This window comes from Hemicordylus capensis, chromosome 2, assembly GCF_027244095.1.
Source record: "Hemicordylus capensis ecotype Gifberg chromosome 2, rHemCap1.1.pri, whole genome shotgun sequence".
Lineage (NCBI taxonomy): Eukaryota > Metazoa > Chordata > Lepidosauria > Squamata > Cordylidae > Hemicordylus > Hemicordylus capensis.
The window spans coordinates 276,162,100-276,181,525 of NC_069658.1; the positions used below are offsets into that span (position 1 = coordinate 276,162,100).

Below are 19,426 nucleotides of genomic sequence, written 5' to 3' on the forward strand. Positions count from 1 at the left end.
CGACGTGACTAAGGCATGGGTAACCGTGGCCAGATCTGCCTTCTCGAGAAAGGGACGCAGCTGGTGCACTAGCCGAAGCCGTGCAAAGGCACCCCTGGCCACCGCCTCCACCTGAGCTTCCAAAAGCAGAGCCGGGTCCAGTAGTACCCCCAAGCTGCGTACTTCCTCCTTCAAGGGGAGTGCAACCCCATCCAGAACCGGTAAAATCTCCTCATCCCAATTGGCTCTCCTACTGACCAACAGTACCTCCATCTTATCCGGATTCAATCTCAGTTTATTAGCCCACATCCAACCCATCACAGCCTCCAGCCCCCGATTCAGGACATCCACCGCCTCCCTAGGATCAGATGACAAGGAGAGATAGAGCTGACTGTCATCCGCATATTGCTGACAACTCACTCCCTCTCCCAGTGGCTTCATGTAGATGTTAAACAGCATGGGGGACAAGACCGATCCCTGCGGGACCCCACAGGCCAACGGCCACGGGGCCGAGCAGTAGTCCCCCAGCACCACCTTCTGGACCCTCCCCCCAAGAAAGGACCAGAACCACTGCAACGCAGTGCCTCCGATTCCCATACTTGAGAGGCAGCCCAGAAGGATACCATGTCGATTATTTATTATTTATTTTATTAATTTTTTCTAGACTATCCATCCCCCTCCTCAGAAGTGTTTTCCTGCACTAAACCACCCTTCCTGTACATTAGCCTTTCCTTTTAAAGGAAGATCCTCCAGTGTCCCTGTATTGAGAGGGAAGTGTTAGAGAACTGATGCACAGGAGGAGTCTGTCATAGGCTGGAAGCCAAGACAGGCACACTTTTCAAGAGCCCCCAGATCCTGAAGTGATGATGAGACCAAACCCCGAATTGCAAGCAAAGTGAAGGAACCATCAAGTCTTAAGGCAGTCAAGTATATAAAAGACTTTGACTAGGTGCTGGGACTCTCAGGGAGTGAATGGGAAAGAGAGAGACCTTTCGTATGCTTTAACATCATCTGAGCTGCAGGCCAGCCCTGCTGTTGGTGTGGAAACGGCACACAGCCAGATCCTTGGGCTGCTTTGGACAGGTCAGCCCAAGGAGCTTGAAGGAATGGTGGTAGAGAAATCAATACTTCATGGCGCAGGCAGAGAGAATGTCTCTCCATGCCTCCTAAAAGTTTGTGTGGCAATGATATTAAGGGGGATTACCGTATTTGAGGAATTCCCCCTGTAGAATCTTGTTTTCTCAAATAAGGCAGAACAGATCTGAATCCAGACAAAACTCAGTGATATTATAAATGAACCTTTATTAAAGACACTTCAATGCCATTTGTTAGACACTTCCAATATTCTTTACAATGTACATCTCAATGTACAACATTGTACCAAAAATTTCTAATAAATAAATAACTTTGTACACAAAAGTAATACTTCCTCTTTCACATTGCCTCGCAGAAGCAGCAGATTCACATATTTAGTGGAAGTAACAACATTACCTAATCAGTTAACCGTATCCAAAAATACATTATCTTTCAAAACGTTAACATGGCAAGTGTGCTTAGCATTTCCGATGATGATACTTATTTCCTATGCCTTTCTGTGTGTATATCCCATAAACCTAACCTTTTACTAGTTTGCCTCCTCAGAAAACATATCGCTTCCTTTACAATCAAGGGGAAATATGCACTCTTGGGGGTTTTCTTTTCTTTTTCCTATTGGCCACTCTTAAAAAAAATCAAAAAAAATCACTGAATAGCGACAAGTTGGCACTTTACATAATTAGCCACCTACCACAAAGTGCAAGTGTGTCTACTGTTAGGAAGTGATAGAGACAGGTAGCTGGCTAAATTATGCATTGCTTAATAAAGGCCAGCTTCAGGCAACAAGCAGATGGCAATACTTGCCTTGGGCTTTATTGTTGTATCCTTTCCCCCTACCCCTGGCTTAAAGTCCTGGCTTGACAAGTCTATGCTGGCTTCAGTGATTTGAGTGGGAATGGGGCTCTTTTAATAGGGTTGCAGAATGGCCAGCTCTTTACAGTACTTACAAGTATTAAGGGAGAAGGTGTGTTTTACCAGCATTCCCATTAGAGGAAAGCCCCCTTCCTCCCAATACGCATGCCTGCATGCACGCGCACACACGGGGTAAAATACCTATAGCTAGCAGGCCGCAAATGGTGGTTGTTTCCTATGCAGCTGCAGTGGAAGGCACTGATGTTGGGGAGAACGTACCTTAGGAAGTGAGGGGAAACCTTGTGTTAAGTTAGTATTATGATGCTGTTTCATGAGGCCATTTTCTAATATGGGGAGAGGTGTTGGGAGAAAAATTGGTGCAAGGACATATTTAACAAACACCACATTTAGTACAGAAAAATCTAAACAAGATGGTTGGCTTTAGAGCTAGTTTAAGACCACTTGTGTGTGTCATCCCATAGAATTGGGCCTCACAGGTAGGGCCTGAAGACATCCTACTAGCCTGAATCCTTAATTGACCATCTACTCTACTGGCCTAAATGGAGCTTTCCCCCTCAGCTTTGCTCCTTCTGAAACTGGCCTTTAGTCATGGCTAAGAGAAAAACAGAGCACACAAACTGCCATCCCTCATAACCCCAGTCATAATTTAAGCTCAGCAGCCCTGTTTTAGCAGAGCCTGGATTACAGCTGGGGGGAAATGAAATTTTCATTACACAGGTACAAACAGCAAGAAAAGCAGCAGCACTTCTATAAATAAAAACATGCTCGTTAAGTAAAACAATTGTTCCTGCATCTGTTCACATTGGCTGTTTGCTTGCTTACTTTTTTAACATGCTTGAGGTGATAGCTCTCAAACCAGTATTAAAATAAAATAAAAACAGTAGCCTACTGTGGTTACATCTTTGAATTTTGTTTAAAAACACAAAAAATACTCTTACAGGAGCTTAAAAGCTAAGACTGTATACAATTTGAAGAAGTTACTTTAAATCAGAAAGAATAACCAACCAGGATGCTGGCTTCCAAGCGAGAAGTGCCAGAGAAAGAAAAGACTGGCCAAGAGACAGAATCTTGGGCCTCTGTGTGCAAATGGATTTTTTTTGGTGAGTCAGATTACTGCAGGAAGTAACAGCTTTGGAGATCTCCATGGATAGTACTAAGATGCTTTATCACAGATGTCACAAGGAAAATATAAAGGGATTTGCACCAGACAAATTGCAGAGCAACACACAGTCCACAAATCAGTACCCGTCTTCTTTTTGCTGTTTCTGAGGTGTTCATGAGAGTTCAATGCTGTTCCACTGGGATGCACAAATCATTGCTAGGGGAAGGATCACTCAACATAGAACAAGTTGCGATCCTGCACAGGGTAGCGTGCATCTACATTTAGTCAAACAGATTTGAATGTTTGTATGCAAATAAACAGATCGGTTGTTTAAAGCACCACTACTGAAATATTTTAATAGCATGTGCGATTACCAGATCCCCCACACCCCCAATTCTCCAGTGCAAGCCCAACTGCATGAAGGGGAACTGCACCACAGCACATCTTAACAACGTCTGCTCTATTGCAAGTATGAGATAATCCTGGGGCATTTTGTATAGTCTCTGCCCAACCATGTTGAACCAAGAGAAGATCTTGGCTTCAACTTTTAAGTGCAACATTTCTGAGGGTATATTTCAACCAGCCGCCAATTCATGACTTGCTATAGAAAGGGAACTTTTCATGGTCTGCTCCATGAAAAGTGTATGGGCCTGTCCTTGGAGCTCCAACTAAGGCACCAGAAGGGTTACTTTGCGGGGCAGGAGCTGAACAGCAGCCTTATAGTGAGAAAACAATGCATGTTGTTAACATTGTATTATTTCACTCAGTTTAACCATGCACCAAGGAATAAAATAACCTCTGTTAGAAGATATATAATATAGATAGATTTGTATATATGAAAACTCTTATGTACAAATTTGTTATCAAATACTTTTTTCACTTTACACAAGAATCTTTTGCATTTCTGTGCTTTGTATGCAAGCCAACATGTGAGCAACTGATACTTCTCATGGAAGTTTCAAAACTATGTACAGGTGGGCACTGCTTGGAGAGGACTTGGTTCCCCAACACAAGCTTGCTTGTACCTCATTTTGTTTTCTTTGAGAGGCTGTCAGTTCAGAACTTGAGGTAGAAGTAGCCTAGATCATTCTGTGCAAAGAAATCTGTAGACACAAAGGACGTTCTGCTTGATTTGCACACAGCAAGATTCCTCAGTCCAATGTGATCTTCAGCACATTAATTCATGAAAGGAGTCATGTGACCTTGGTAAGTGTCCATTGGAGAGAAGCGTTTGTTTAGCTTCCAGTTCTGGTAATGTCTGTGTAATGTCAGCTGGTCCTTTTAGGTACGTCAATGAACCTTCAGAAGGCAGTACAATGCCATAAGGCTCAGAGGACTTGGCTAAAAGTGGTGAGGAACCTGTACAAAAACAACACAAATGTTTAGGAATGGGAAACAAAAGTCACCGAGAACAGAAGTTTTCTAAACTTTGTCATCAGCTCTCTCTTTCCAGTCAGGTCAAAGGATTCTGTTTGGACCTAACTGGCCTCAGATGTTTTAAAAGAGAATTAGACAAATCCATGAAGAATAGATCTATCAATGGCTATTAGTCATGCTGGATATATGAAAACTTCATGTTCCAAGGTAGCAGGAGCATAACTATAATAGGGCAAGGGGAGATAGTTGTCCCCCCCCCGAGACAAGTCACATGACTGACTCCCCCAGCTGCGCACCCACCTGGACTTCATTCAGTTGTATAAATCCTCCGAAATGTATGTGAGTGTGATGATCTGGAGTTACCAACCAGAACAGCATGTCTTTCTCTAGTACCATTAAATGACTTGCATCGTCCACAACTTACAAAACTTTTTTGTTACCACTATTCAGCCTCATTTAAGATTTCTTTACTTCATGAGCTGAGCTTCAGTGAGGGGTGGGGCATTTTAAAATCTTGTCTCTAGGCCCACTCCAACCTTGCTACGCCCCTGCAAGGTAGGATGCCATTGGATAAATGGAGAGGGCTATTGCCTACAGGTCCTGCTGCTGGGGTTTCTTGGAGGTATTGGGTGGCCAGTGAGGGGGGAAAGGATGCTGGACTAGATCCAGCTGGGCTCTTATGTTCAACAATAACTAAAGAGCACGTTCATCCATGTTTGGCAACCGAGATTTGGGCAGGGGCTAAGCAGCTGCTGGGGACCAGACATTCACATGACTACACACTGAGAACCGCCATTATTATCTTGCCTCTCACTTGAGTTTTGTGTAATAATGCAAGTGCAGGGGAGGGGCTGCAGCTCAGTGGCAAAGCACCTGTTTGGTATGCAGAAGGTTCCAGATTCAATCCCTGGGGGAAAACTTTGCTGAAACCCTAGGAAGCTGCTGCCACCAATCACTGCAGACACAACACTGTGCTAAATAAAGCAGGGCTCTAACTCTGCATAAGGCAGTTTCATATGCCCAGTTAAGCAACAAGCCTTATCAGGGCACCCCAGATTCTCCTGGCATATTCTGAATTTGTACACACTGATCTTCTGTGCCTCCCCACCCAGGACCTAGAGAGCTCTGTTGGGGTGAAGAGCTTGGGGCAAATCAGCCAGTGTGGCGCCCTTTCCAGTTAATTTTAATGGGGGTTAAAAGAGCGGGGCCTGGGGCAGTTGCCCTGCTTGCTCTGCCCGAAGGACAGCCCTGTCTCCAACAGTGGTGCCACCTCACACAATACATCCCAACAATGAGGAGCTCTCCCGAGTAAAAGTGCCCAGTGATTCCCCCCAAAGCTAGTCCTTCCTAGTTTCACGAGAGGTTTTTTGTAACACATATTTTAGACACATAGGTTGGCATGCTGTGCAGCATTCCACGAGCGTTTTAACAGAATGGGCACACAGTTCAACACATGTCAGAACTGCACCCATACAACTCTGGGATGGTATGGCCATGATTTCCAATGGCCTTACCATCATGCGACTGTGTTTGTGCAATCCTGGCATTTGTCAACAGCGTTCCTGTGCAACTGTGCACATGTTGTGTTAAAATGCACATGGGATGCTACTGAGTAGATCAGCCATTCATGATATATTTTCCAGCCACATGACAGTTTCTGTGGGATGCTTTGCAGAACTGTACTGTGGGCAAACACATGCTGCCCACATGTGGCTGGGAACCACATGGTTGGTTTCCAGCCAACCTGTGTGCCTCCAGATCACCGTATGTAGGAAAGCAACTCTGCAAGAATCACTTGCAGGAATTGTATGGGCTGGGGTGAAAGTAGCCCTCAGTGCCTCTGTCTGCCTTGCAAATGCATGCTCAACCTTTTTCCATGTTATAACTTGACACCTAGGAGTGACTCATGAGAGGACTCCTGCAACTTGGAAGTCTCGTGTTGGAGGTATGCCTAAAAAAGATTTTTTTAAACTACACACGCACCTTTGCTCTCCACTTGAAGTGGCTTGCTAGCACTAACAGCTGGCATCCTATCATGATTGCTGGGGTAGATGCCACCGCTGCCATCTGCTTTCCAGTTGCTCATGCTCCCGTTGCACATTGGAGGACTTTGGCAGGGAGTGGATGGTGTGCTGTCAGGCCTGCTGGTTTCGTTGCTGGTGCATGCATTCGGGGGCACTGCAGCCTCTGCAGCCGGAGGGCAATAATCTGGATTGTTGGGGTAAATGGTGACGTTCCTGCTCTCCGTGCTCCCGCTGCATTCGGTGCATACAACAGGCAAACCGTACCCTTTAAAGAGACAGGCAAGAAGGTTCTAGTAGTTAGGGCTCAAAATATATCTTCTTTATATCTATTTCTCCTAGGTGTACCTGTCACTAATCCCACGCATGGCAGCTCTCGCAAGAGTTCGGGATAGCAACGGGATGGCAAGGAGGGGGGGAAATGGTGGCAGCAGCTGGCCGGCTGGTTGGCCAGTGAGGAAACCAAACATCAACGAGTGGCGGCACAGCCGGCGGGTGGGGGGATGAACGGGGGCGGGGGGGGAGAAAATGGCAGCAGCAGGTGGGCAGGCGAAGTGGGGGGGCAGTGGCGAAGACTGGAGGGGAAACAGCAGGGGAGGTGGGTGGGGAAGAAGATGGTGATGGCAGCAAACTAGAGGCCAGGCTGGCCACTGGGCGGGGAGGAGAAGGCTGGCTGCCGAGGGGGAACAAATGGGGGGACGGCACACGAACTGGGGCTGGAGGGAGAATGAAATGGGGCTGAAGGTGGGGAGTGACATGGAGAACTAGGGGCACAGATGCTCTGCACCACGTCAGTTAGTACTATAATAATGCTTGTGATCAATGCCTAGTACAATCTCAAAAGCCAGAGTGATGGTTGAGTATCTACAGCAGCACACTGTATAGCCACTTACTCTGAGCAAAAGTAGAATAATTTGCATAAAGGTGTGCAGGTTACAGAACTCACATTTTTTGGCTTGTAGAAGTTGAATTACTTTACTGCATTGTTTGGTTTTTAAACAGAATGTACACAGCCCTCAGAGTAGAGAGCCAGGTCCAGCAAAGATGGAGTTTAGATCCTCTGCTGAAGAGTTGCAAAGAAGTCAATGGAGCGTGATTTGAAGCAGAGAAGTTGGTGTGTGTGTGTGCACGCACGCACTTCGCCCTTCCTCTGTAATTCCCCCTTCCAGCTGCTTAACCCCCAGATGGGATTCCCGATGTGAACTTGCCAATGGGAGGGGGATATTTGTAAACGAGATTCTGCCAAACATCAAATTCCTCTCTCTTGTATGTCAAAGTCAAAGTTTAATTTTGTTACTGGCCTGCAGTTCAACCAAGGCCAGCAGCATGCAGAGCAGTGCTTGTGCTCGTGTGAATGAAAATTATGTTGCCTGTCTCTTCCTCCAGACTACAACCTCCACAGTCACTAGAAAAGCCATACCCAAGTTGAGGGACCCTTTGCAACAAATGTGAGATGTGGCAACAGCAGCTGCAGAGGGAGGTGGAGCTTCAAGAAAACAGGCGGAGACAGGCAGGAGCTTTGCACTAGCCGAGCACTAGTTGGGTTGCACCTCTCAGTATATAAAGTGCAGGTTGATACAACCTTTCATCAAACCAACTGTGCATTGCTGTCAATTGCAAACTTTCAGATTGCTCCAAGAGCTTTATGCAATCCAGAAGTTGACCACCCTGGCCCAACACAATTGCAGCATTCTGGGTCACAATTCTCTCAGGGATTTTAAAAAAATTAATTTCTCCCAATGAAGACAATGTACCTGTCTTGTCTGCAACAAGCATCCTGTCAGCTAGATCCTCTCCTTTCCATGCTTCTTTATTATATCCTAAGCAGAGCTTTGGCTGTCGATAAACAATGGGGTGAGCATCCATCTCTGCCCCCCTCCCTGAATCGGTCCGGCAAGTGCCTGCAACAGAATGACAAATTGGTTATATGTTGCAAGTTTCTGAGGATAAGGGAGATACTAGATGAAATGCTCAACTTATGGAAAAGTAAAGCCAGGTATTCACATTGTCACTGGGCATCATGTCAGCCACTGTTCTAAAAATGAGCATCCTCTGTAGTTCATATTTTTAAATGAAGTGAACATACTGTTGCATCTAGGAAGCAAAAATAGTGAAATTAAAAAGATAAATGGGTGCCAAACTCCTTAACTTACATTATTTGCACAATGTACAAAATGTATGAACGTTGTGTGCCTCACTACTCAAAATGCTTTTAATTTGGGAATTTTTTGTTATGCAGATTACACACAACACAAGTATAGCCAGGTGACATCTGCTCAAGAAGTTATGGTTTGGTTACCTAATCTTGATGCTGATCTAGATATTCAGCAAAATTACATTGTCAAATCCTCGGCACCACTTCAGATTGAAGTATTTCACTGTAAATACCATCTTCCACCTAAAAATCTCCTATATGTAGAAAACTAGCACCATGTAGAGAAAAAATAATTTAAAAAGAATTCCCTATCCTTGATATGTGCTAGTTCTGAAGGTGCTAGGAGGATGTGTGGGAGCATTTTTAAAAATCTACTCTTCAGTCTGAAGTGGCACAACGCTTTCATCTGTTATCTGTTCAAGGCATACCATTCCTCTGTATGTGCCCATTCGGCTGCTGGCCATTTTCTATTCTGACCACTGCTTCTTGTCTGTCCGAAATTGTCCCTTGGGAAGACAAATAGCTTGGCACATCCGGTGGCACAATGGTCTCATCTGAAAAGAAAAGGAAAGGAGGCAAAGGTGAAGGACCAGGCCATGCTGCAAGATTCAATATCAATATCTTTATTATAGCTCTTGATCCGATTTTAGTATTAGATTGCAAAGTTAATGTTCAATGCGGTTGATACAGTCTGTCAGATATCACAGTTACATTTAGGTAGTTTACCCCAATCAGGGGCATATCCTTACCTAACTGATAGGGGGAGCCTTTGCCATTGCTTGACGAATCTTATATGCAATGGCACACAATTTAGCGACACAAGAGGTAACAAATACCGTCTTGTCTGCAAGAAGATAGGTTACATAAAAGTCCATTGGTCTTCCCTGTAAGTTCTCTACAAGGGGTAAAATCCATTTGTTTTGTGGAGTGCTATAAACTTTACAATGAAGTAAAATATGAGCCAAATTTTCAACTTCGTCTGATCCACAAGAACACTTGTACAGGTGACAGGCTATATTTTTATATCTCCCCTCCAACCAAGCTGATGGGAAAACAGTATAATGAGCTAAGGTGAAGGCTCTCCAATGGGTTGGACATGTCAAATTATAAAAATAACTGAAAGTAAGGTGAAGTGTGCTGTCAAGTCAATTTCGACTCCTGGCGCCGACAGAGCCCTGTGGTTTTCTTTGATAGAATACAGGAGGGGTTTACCATTGCCTCCTCCCATGCAGTGTGAGATGATGCCTTTCAGCATCTTCCTATATCACTGCTGACCAATAAAGTACCAGCGGGGATTTGAACCAGCAACCTTCTGCTTCTTAGTCAAGCATTTCCCTGCAGCACCAAACTGAGGTGACCCACCAATTCTTAATATAGTTCATGGTGCAAGATTGGCACTGGAACCAGAGAAATGCACAGAGTATGGCACAGCTTGTGCAGTTACTACAGGCTGAATTAGACCCAGCTTCAACAGGCTTCAATGTAGAAATTACTCCTACATTAATGTTTTTGCTCTTTCAACCATGAAAACATTCTATTTGTTATTTGCAGTTAACAAGGAGCACCCACCAAGCACGCCACCCCCTCCCCCGCCCATTTTTTTTTTTAAACCTTCTCAGAAACAAAGCAAAATAAACTTCACAATGTCTGGGAGCTGCACTGACCAGCAGAACACAACTGTGGACTCCAGGGAGGGAGCAGTTGAAAGAGCAGGGCTGCCAGGAATCTTCAGCACCGTCAGTCTAGACAATTTCAGCCCTTCTGCAGATGCTGGCCAACAACTCCCATAATCCCTGACTATTGGCCACTGTGGAAGTTGTAGTTCAAAAACAACTGGAGGGCCAAAGCTGTGCAGTCCTGGTCTACATACATAAAGTAGGATCATAAGGCCCCCGAGTGACTCCCACTGCATTAACTCAGATGGCAGCATGAAGCAGCTTTCCTCTTTACCTGCTAACCCAATTACAGGCCATAAAAACAGAGCTTGGGGTGGGCATTGAATACGCCAAGAAGCAAGAAGTGTCAAGGATGCCTTCTTAAGTGGGCATCATATTTCACGTGGGATTCATACATTATTTCGTCCTAGCAGAAGTTTTATTACTGTGATCAGCAAGATTCTACCGGCTCCATTTGAAAGTGAAACAACCCTGGCTGACAGGCTGCATAGCGTTCTGCAGCCATCATGCTGTGCCCTGGGGGCTGCTGTGTGTGGAGTAAGAAGGCAGCCCCGTTGCTCTTCAGAAGAGGCAGTCGTGCAAGCAGCACTGCCACGGCTTCCCCCACTGTCCCAGGGCATCATGTCAGCCACTCTTCTAAAAATGTGCACCCTCTGTAATTCAGACTCTTGAAGTTGCATCTAGATTCTTCCTAGTTGCATCTAAGCAGCAAAAATACTGACATAAAAAAGGCCAATAGGGGCTAAACTCCTTAACTTGCATTATTTGCACAATCTACAAAATGCATGTGCATTGTGTTCCTCGCTACTCAAAAGGCTTTGAATCCGAATTTTTTGTTGTTACGCAGATGACACACAAACTCGCTCTCGCTCTCTCTCTCTCAGACAGAAAGAAGGTGAGGTACCAAGAGAGGTAAGGTAAATATGGGTTGTTTACCCAAACCTCATCAAAACGTCAGTAAGTTGGTAGTATGAAGGACCATGGACAGGATGTGCAAATTCCTGAAGAGCAGGAAGTGGGGATGGGAAAATAACATGTCAATAAACCATGCAAACAGCTAACAACGCCACTTGGGACATTTAGTGGCTTCAGCTGCTGCCTGACAGATTTGTGGAAAAAATATGGTTCAATTGAGTCAACCTGTTTTTTAAAGCCACAAATACTGCAGTAGCACCACACAGTGGGGCTTCAGAAAAGAATCCCTCCAGAACTGGGGCCTACCTGTGTTGGTGACACTGTATTCTTCACTCTTCTTTCTGGTTTGATATATTATGCACACCCAAACCAGAGAAGTCAAAACGATGCTGCACACAACAGCAATGGTGATGATCCCAACTGTGGTTCCGTCTTTCCGGCAGCCAAGTGACGGCAACACGCTAACCTGGCTGTGCGCCCGCTCTGTTCCAACAATGTTTGATATTTCACAAGTGTATCTCCCAGCATCTTCCATCATGACATTCCGGACAATCAGCAGCTGGTTGCCAGGGGTGAAATGCTGCCTCTCGGTAACTGTCAGAGACTGGTCACCTTTTAGCCAAGTAATACGGGGAGGTGGACTTCCAGTCGCTTTGCACTGCAAGACCACAGTTTCCCCAACAGATACAATGCGATCTTCCAGTGGATGAATCAAGCTCGGTGTCTCTGCAAGGATGCGGAGAGAGACGTTAGCCTACAGAAATGGTATGATTTTGCTTGCTATGGTTCTTGTTTTTTTTAATGTCACAGCCACCAAATTTATGAAATTCAGGCTACGGGCAACAGGGGGTTCTCCACAATACCTAGTTCTGTAGTGTGCTCTGCCTACCCTCGTATTCCATGTTTAGCTCACGTAGCTCCTACAGCTCGCTTCTTGTTGAAGAGGAAGGGTTTCCTCTGCTCCCAAAGGAATTTCCATTTACAGGGGTGTGTGTTTGTGTTTGGGTGTTTGTTTAAATGCATGAAACTCTAAAATTGGTGATTTGCTCAAACAGAGATTCAAAGAAGCCAGAATGCCAACAAAAACTATGTAACAGCTAAGCAGACTTGTTCAAATAGACAGGTTACAATTCTATCAATTCTATCAATTAAGGATAATATATGGTGAGAAGGATCAATAGTTCCTGGTTGTAGTAAGTATTATTACTCTGTGTTTTTCTTCTATATGGAATATAAAGATTCACTGCAACGTCTAGACTTGCTGTGTATGATGGTATAGGTTTCCAAGATCCTATGTTCCAAGAATCCCTAAACTTGTTTTTTGCCAACCCTGTTCAAAAGTTCAACTCTCCACCCCACACACCCTTGTCCCCATCTTAGTTTCCCAGAACAGCCAATTATCATTGCATTTTACTCACCCATCCAGAATTAACTCAAGACCCAACTGACTCTGCAACATACTATTAAATAAACTGAAGGCACTGCAGAAGTTCAGAAAGCTGGGGCTTCCCATTACATCTTGTGGCCCACCACTACAGGCTTCCCCAATCCCTGGGAGGAGTGAGATGCTGCTATTTTGGGGCTGGGGGAGACTGCAGTATTTTCCTCTGCCCTGCATCCTAACGAGAACTAAGGGATTGCTCTGACGAAAAAAGAGGAATGCTAGAACTTCCATACATTGGTCATAGATGTCTGGCGATAGCACCTCACAGGTCCCGTTCTTTTGCCCTTCCAAGAAGCGATATATAAACTAAGGTACTTGCAGAGCACCCCCCACCATGCCCTTCCCAAGGAAGCAAGTTTCCTCACCTAGCACAGTCAGGGTAGCATTTGCAGACACAGAGCCAGCAGAGTTCTGGGCAGTGCAGCTGTAAATGCCCATGTCCTCTATCTTCACGTCCGTAATGAAGAAGACATCATCATCAGGCATGACATGCATCCGACGCTCACGGGCTGCGGGGAAATCAGTGCCTCCATCTTTCTGCCATGCAATTTGTGGGGTGGGGTGTCCACCGGCCGCACACTCCAACCGGGCTGTTGTCCCTGTCCGGGCCGCAATGTCATGGGGGGTTTTGATGAATGAAGGCAACACTGTGAAGGAGAGTGAGAATGGAAACCATGATTCCTGAAGAGCACTGGCCGTAGATGCAAGGATCAAAGAAGTCTACAATCTTATGGGGATACTGCAGGTATCCACATGATCATTTCTTTCAAGGATCTGCAGGGCAACACACTTAGTGTGTATCTGCCTGGCATGTTTTATTTGGTTACTCAACTTATTCAAGTAACCCCAGGTTGTAAAACCACCTGAAGTGGTTTTATAAAACTAGTGAAACTGGGCATGTAATAGGATTTCAGAAACTGTGGGACAGACTTTGGGAAGCCTGGAATTAGTAATGAGGGGGAAAGGCACACCCTCAAGGCAACTGGAACACCTGGCCACCTGATGTTTCTGACTGACTAAAGGACAAGCTGCTAAACTGGCAGCTTCGCGGGTGCAAGCCGTTTAGTCTCCCATTCCTAGCTATGGCCTGCTTTGCACTTGGCACTGATACTCTGGAGTTAATGGCCCTACTCTGCCATCACAGTCTTGTACCAAGACAAGGGAGCGGTAAGCCCTTGGACAGGATCGTGCTACTCCCTCATCCTGCTCCCCAGCCACACCCAGGTCTTTCTACCAGTTCTGCGGCATTCTCCTTTGTTGACGCATGAGTGCAACATCCTAGCTGTATTAAGGAAACGCCATGAGATCTTCCACATGACCTCACGGCCGCTTCTGGCAAGGCAGGAACTCGCCTGGCTTCCCTGGCAGATGAGCAGCAGCTGTCTGAGCACCGGGCACAGCAAGGGCTGTAGCCAGGAGTGGGAGGACTCTCCCCAACTCCCGCATCCTAGGGTGGGCTGCACCACGGACTGGGTTCAAAGCGGAGCTAGGCGTGGGGGCAGCGCCAGGATCGAGCACACGTGCAGCCTAGCCCAGGCCGGGCTGCCCTAGCCTGGGCTAGGCTGCGCACGTGGACAGCCTCCATGGTTTGCAAGGCTGCTCGGACACAAGGGAGCCTGCATCCCTCGCTCTGGCATTCTTTGCCCTGATCTGCATGTTCAGGCACAATCAAAATTATGTTCAAAATTATGTGTTCATAATTATGAACACATAAATTGTGAACACACATAAATTGTGTTCAAAATTATGGAGAAAAGCTAGAAGTGTAACTAAATAGAACATTAACAAAACCAATTACATGTATTAGAGATATCTCATGCACAGCTGAGCACACGCCCAAAGCATCATTTTGCATTCTAACGATCAACAGGATCAACTTTGATTCCACGAAAGCATTGAATCTGACATCATTGAAGTGATCAGTTCCATTCAGCAACAATGAAGGACAAGTGCATGCCATATTGCTCTCAGTTTATAAAATGGGCCAATTTCCCCCTATGCAAAAATCTATAAATTAGAACAGGAGTAGAATTCTGGGGGGGAAACTGAAATACAATCAATTTCTTTAATTTTAATCCTGCAGACTTAAGGCTTTTTAAAAGACTTGTCCATCTTGAGATTTGACAACCAAGTTGCAACTCTCTGTCACCTTTCAAATGTGGGTATCAAAATTTGAATTGTAGGTTGTATCGGGTTGTATCTACAGAGGCAGCAAAATAAGGTGGTAGAATCCTGATGTGGGAGGAACATATCTGAATCCTTATTTGTATAGAAAGCTTCCCTGTAATTAGGAAACCAATACAGCAGGGAAAGGGCTAGGCCTGTACCTTTCTTCTTGCTGTGCTAGTTTTCTTCTGTCAGGGATTTTCTTTTAATGTGGAGGAGCATTTTAAAATGGTGCTCTCTGCCTGCAGTCTGAAGTAATACTATCCACTCTACTACTCCCTTCTGCTATTTGGTTGTCTCCTATTTTTTAACCTGCCTTTAGGGCAAAATGCCCCAGAGTGACTGACAAAAGAAGTCAGTCAGTCAGCTCCTCAAGTGCTGCTTCTCCTGTGAAAGTGAAAGGAATAATAAAATGGCGGACCTCCAAAAGTTAAGTTTTAACATTAACCAAGTAACCCTGGAGAGCTGCACCATTAACGAAATGAAACAAAAAGGAAAAAGAAATTGAACATGGCACAAACTCATGGAAGTATCCCAGTGTGTTCTGAGCCTGACCTCTTCCTCTTCCATTTATACCCAGACAGGCCTGCTTTCTGCATTTTAGATTTTTCCTCCATTTGTTGCTGTGTCTTAAAATTGACACCCATTATTGCATTCGCATTTTTAGTGCTAACCATTATGGGGTTAGCACCCTAAATAGCATGCATTTTTTAAGAACAGAGGTGTGGAAATGTGGGTTTCCCTAATGCAGGTTAGTTTCAGCTCTGGCTATGACGGCCTCCTTCTCACTCACCATTCACAGTAAGCTGAGCTTTGAGAGAGTAGGAAGAGCCAAAATGGTTGGTGATGATGCACTGGTAGCGTCCCTCGTGGTCAAAAGTGACATGGCGCAGGTGCAGGATGGTGGTGTACTCTATCACCACCCCATCTCTGGCCCGGACGTGAGCAAAGTTCTCCATCTCCGCATGGTGCAGGATTTCATTGTCCTTCTTCCAGGCAAAGGTCATGGGGGAGCTGCTGCTGCTGGCAGCAGAGCAAGTGAAGCGGATGTTCTTGCCAAGGACGGCCATCGTCGTTTCTGGCTCAACAATAATCTGGGGCTTGGGGAAATCCTCTGAAAAAGAGATCAAAGTATTTTCCCTTTAAAAAGGCACAGTGGCCACAGGTGCTCAAAACTCACCAAGAGATGTCAGAGTGAGCTTTTTTCCATTGACCAGAGTAAGGACAGATCTGTGCTTCACCCAGTCTCTCTCTCTCTCTCTCTCTCTCTCTCTCTAGTTCAAATGCAATAGAACACTCCCTCCACAAATATGAACCATAACTGTCCACCTTCACCGTTTCCCTCATGCAGTGACACTTTACTGTAACTCTAGATTAAATGGCACTTCTGTTTATGCACGTGTGTGTGCTTTGCCCCAAGACTAGCCTCCAAGGGCCACCCCCCCTGCTTCTGCCCCAGGCAGTGAAGGTCTTTACACCACCCAGTTCCGCTCCTACAATGGTGGGCAAAAGGCAAGAGCTGCCCTTGGCAGCCTCCCTTCCACCCTAAATAGTGTGGAGCAAGTGGCACGGGTGCCCATGAGAGCCCTGGCATCTTCTGAGACATCCAGGCCCTCATGGTGCTCGTGTCACCTTCACAAAGCATCCCCGGCTAGCCTCTGCAGCAGTTCCACAAAGCTCCGAGGCCTCCTCACATGGTTGCTGGTGCTCCACTGTGGTTGGCAGTGATGGTGGGATGCAAGTGGAGAGGGTCAGCCCTCAGGACATGAGAGTCAGACCTGGGATGCATGTTTTTTGCCTGTTCCCATTGCCCAGTGTTATCGGCATAAATGAAGTTGTATTGCAGTAGCTAGCATGCAAAATACCAGAAGAAATTCAAAAAACGTATTTGCTGGTTGCAAATGCTGGGATATATATCAGTGGATAACTTGGATAAGCAGCACTAAATGTATGCAGCAAAAATGATAGCCATAACTCATTTGGGAGACTTATGAAAAGTCTTCTGGTGCTATCTATTGGGCTAATATATTTTTAGTGCAGAAAAAATTCCAAAGTGTACAGAAAAAAATGTGCCACTATATGCACCACCCGGCTTCCATCTTCTCACGTCAGCTGGCCTCTGAGATGCTCTCAGAGTGCTGCTACCACACACTGACATTGTTAATTTGTTAAGAGTTACAGCAACTGTTGCAATTAACTTCACCCATGACAAGTGCTGACAGGCGGGATAGCATCCTGGCACAAAGACATCCGAGGAACAGCAGATGCATCTGTTTGTCACCCTTCCAAAGCAAAGGCCTGGGCTCATGGGGCCTGACACCGAAGACTGCTTGGTTTAGCCAGGTTCCAAGCTGCTCCATCTATGAGTCACACGAAAGGTATCTCTGATTTCAAGGCTAACATTCCCCCCCCCCGCCTCTGCCCCCAAAAGCACAGCCATAGCAATGGCTATGAGGAGAGGAGAGCTGGTCTTGTGGTAGCAAGCATGACTTGTCCCCATAGCTAAGCAGGGTCTGCCCTGGTTGCATATGAATGGGAGACTAGAAGTGTGAGCACTGTAAGATATTCCCCTCAGGGGATGGAGCCGCTCTGGGAAGAGCAGAAGGTTACAAGTTCCCTCCCTGGCATCTCCAAGATAGGGCTGAGAGAGATTCCTGCCTGCAACCTTGGAGAAGCCACTGCCAGTCTGTGTAGACAATACTGAGCTAGATAGACCAATGGTCTGACTCAGTATATGGCAGTTTCCTGTGTTCCAATGGAAAGGGGAAACACAGGTGGCAACTTTGCCTTCAAATCACATCCAGGTTTTAAAAAGAATACAGAGCTTGGAACGCATATATTTAGAAATCAACAACAACAACTGGGAGTCAATTCACACTTGGAAGCAGCACATGGGATCCTGCTTTTCCAGACTATTGAACCTCAGACTGCAGGTTGCTCCAGCATGCTGGAAAAAGAAGCCAAGCCTGCATATGGAAAGCTAGCAAGACAGACAAGAAGGTTTTTGTTCAGCCCTGACGTGCTAATCTCCCTGTGCAAAGAAAGAGGAGAGCATTCAGACAGACAGACAGACAAACCAACCACCAGCTGCAGCCTGATTCTAAACAGTCCAAAAAGGATTGTATCCCATGCACTTTCCACATCACTGGATTGGCCCTGAGGGAAGCAGATGTGTGTCTTTAAAGCAATAAAAAAAAGATCAGGTGGGATGCAATGAGAGTTTTCATAAATCTGAATACCTGATAAAGAAATGGCATTGGGGGAAAAAAGATTAAACAAAGCTTCTGAAGCAAGAGCAAAATTATGACCACTGAATTGAAGGATGCAGTACAGAAGTACTTCCTTTCCTCATCTCTTGAGCACTAGCTGTAAGAATCTAGCTGATCAGGAATCAGAGATGGCTAGATGAGCATTCATCGAGGATATTTTAAATTTAAAGGAAAAGCTTGATGCTGAAGGGGGAATGGATTGGACAGCCCTCAAAATCCCCTCCATCTTCATAAGGGAAGAGAATTAATTCAACAAACAAGGACCTACCCAGTTAACCAAGCCAGTTCTCTACAGCACACGGTAACAACACTGGCTGATACAGAAGCTTTGAAAGAAATGGAGAACCAGCTTGCCCACTCACTCATCCTCGGGCATATACACCCAGCCTCCAATAATTTTTTAAGGTTGCTAGAAGAGGTTGCACTCTTTAAACTATATTTACCAATTTGTCTGGATTGAACAAAATTATACCACAAGGCATACTTGCAGAAAAGATTTTAGATGTATGTAAGTGTACTCCAAGAAACCTGTAGAAACAAGTTGGATGAATCAGCTGAGGTCTGTCTTTTGGTGCACTTTCCATTTTTTAGATCTAAAACAACAAACCTGGCAATATCACCTCAGAATGACACAAGTTTTGGTTTCCTGTCAATTTCATTCCTAAAACAAGGCAATCTATAGATTTCCAGGTGGGTTTCTGCACTCCTCTGGGTGGTTTTGGTAAAAAGAGGGTATGCAGCCTTGGTTCAAGAACCAAACCCCCATTTATAAGATTGTTTCCAAAACTGGTTCCAAGTTAAGATGTTTGTGACTTATGATACAGTTCTCTGGAACCAAAATTCTGTCATAAATCTGAGGACTGCTTTTATTGGAACCTGACTAAGGTGTCAGTCTGAGCAGAGAGGCACCTCTTTAAAGTGGCGATTCTCTTTATTTAGTGGCAGGGGGAGCCACTGGACCTATCCAGCCCCAGCACAGCATCCCTCCAGTGGCTGTGGCTGCTGTCGATCTTATATTTCTTTTTTAGATTGTGAGCCCTTTGGGGACAGGGGACCATCTTTGTTTATATCTACATCCATGTAAACCGCTTTGGGAGCTTTTTGTTGAAACGCAGTATATAAATATTCATTGAATTCCTGCTTATGGCATTTATGATAAAACTCACATATTACAGAAATTAGGGGAGGAAATGATACAAGAGATAAATTTGTTTGAAACTGGGCTTTAATTATCTAGTTGGAGACGATAGATTTAACAGTGTTTTCTTCATATCCATTTTCTTTGTTGTCAAAACACATTATTATGTATTATATTTTGAGACAGGTAACAAGTGTGTTTATTTTGGTTAGATCT

At 45.2% G+C, this 19,426-nt stretch overlaps 1 protein-coding gene across 1 annotated transcript in view; it reads right to left on the reverse strand.

Moving 5' to 3' along the window:
- Nucleotides 1-1,261: 1,261 nt before the first annotated feature.
- Nucleotides 1,262-19,426, reverse strand: part of LRIG1 (leucine rich repeats and immunoglobulin like domains 1) — a 178,585-nt gene continuing 160,420 nt past the window's right edge. The window contains exons 13-19 of the mRNA XM_053295529.1: nucleotides 15,597-15,917; nucleotides 13,003-13,284; nucleotides 11,500-11,919; nucleotides 9,031-9,156; nucleotides 8,202-8,348; nucleotides 6,410-6,715; nucleotides 1,262-4,408 (exon numbers count right to left, since the gene is read on the reverse strand). Of these exons, the coding sequence (XP_053151504.1) occupies nucleotides 4,218-4,408; nucleotides 6,410-6,715; nucleotides 8,202-8,348; nucleotides 9,031-9,156; nucleotides 11,500-11,919; nucleotides 13,003-13,284; nucleotides 15,597-15,917 (1,793 nt within the window). The 3' untranslated portion in view covers nucleotides 1,262-4,217. The remainder of the gene's footprint in view (nucleotides 4,409-6,409; nucleotides 6,716-8,201; nucleotides 8,349-9,030; nucleotides 9,157-11,499; nucleotides 11,920-13,002; nucleotides 13,285-15,596; nucleotides 15,918-19,426) is intronic.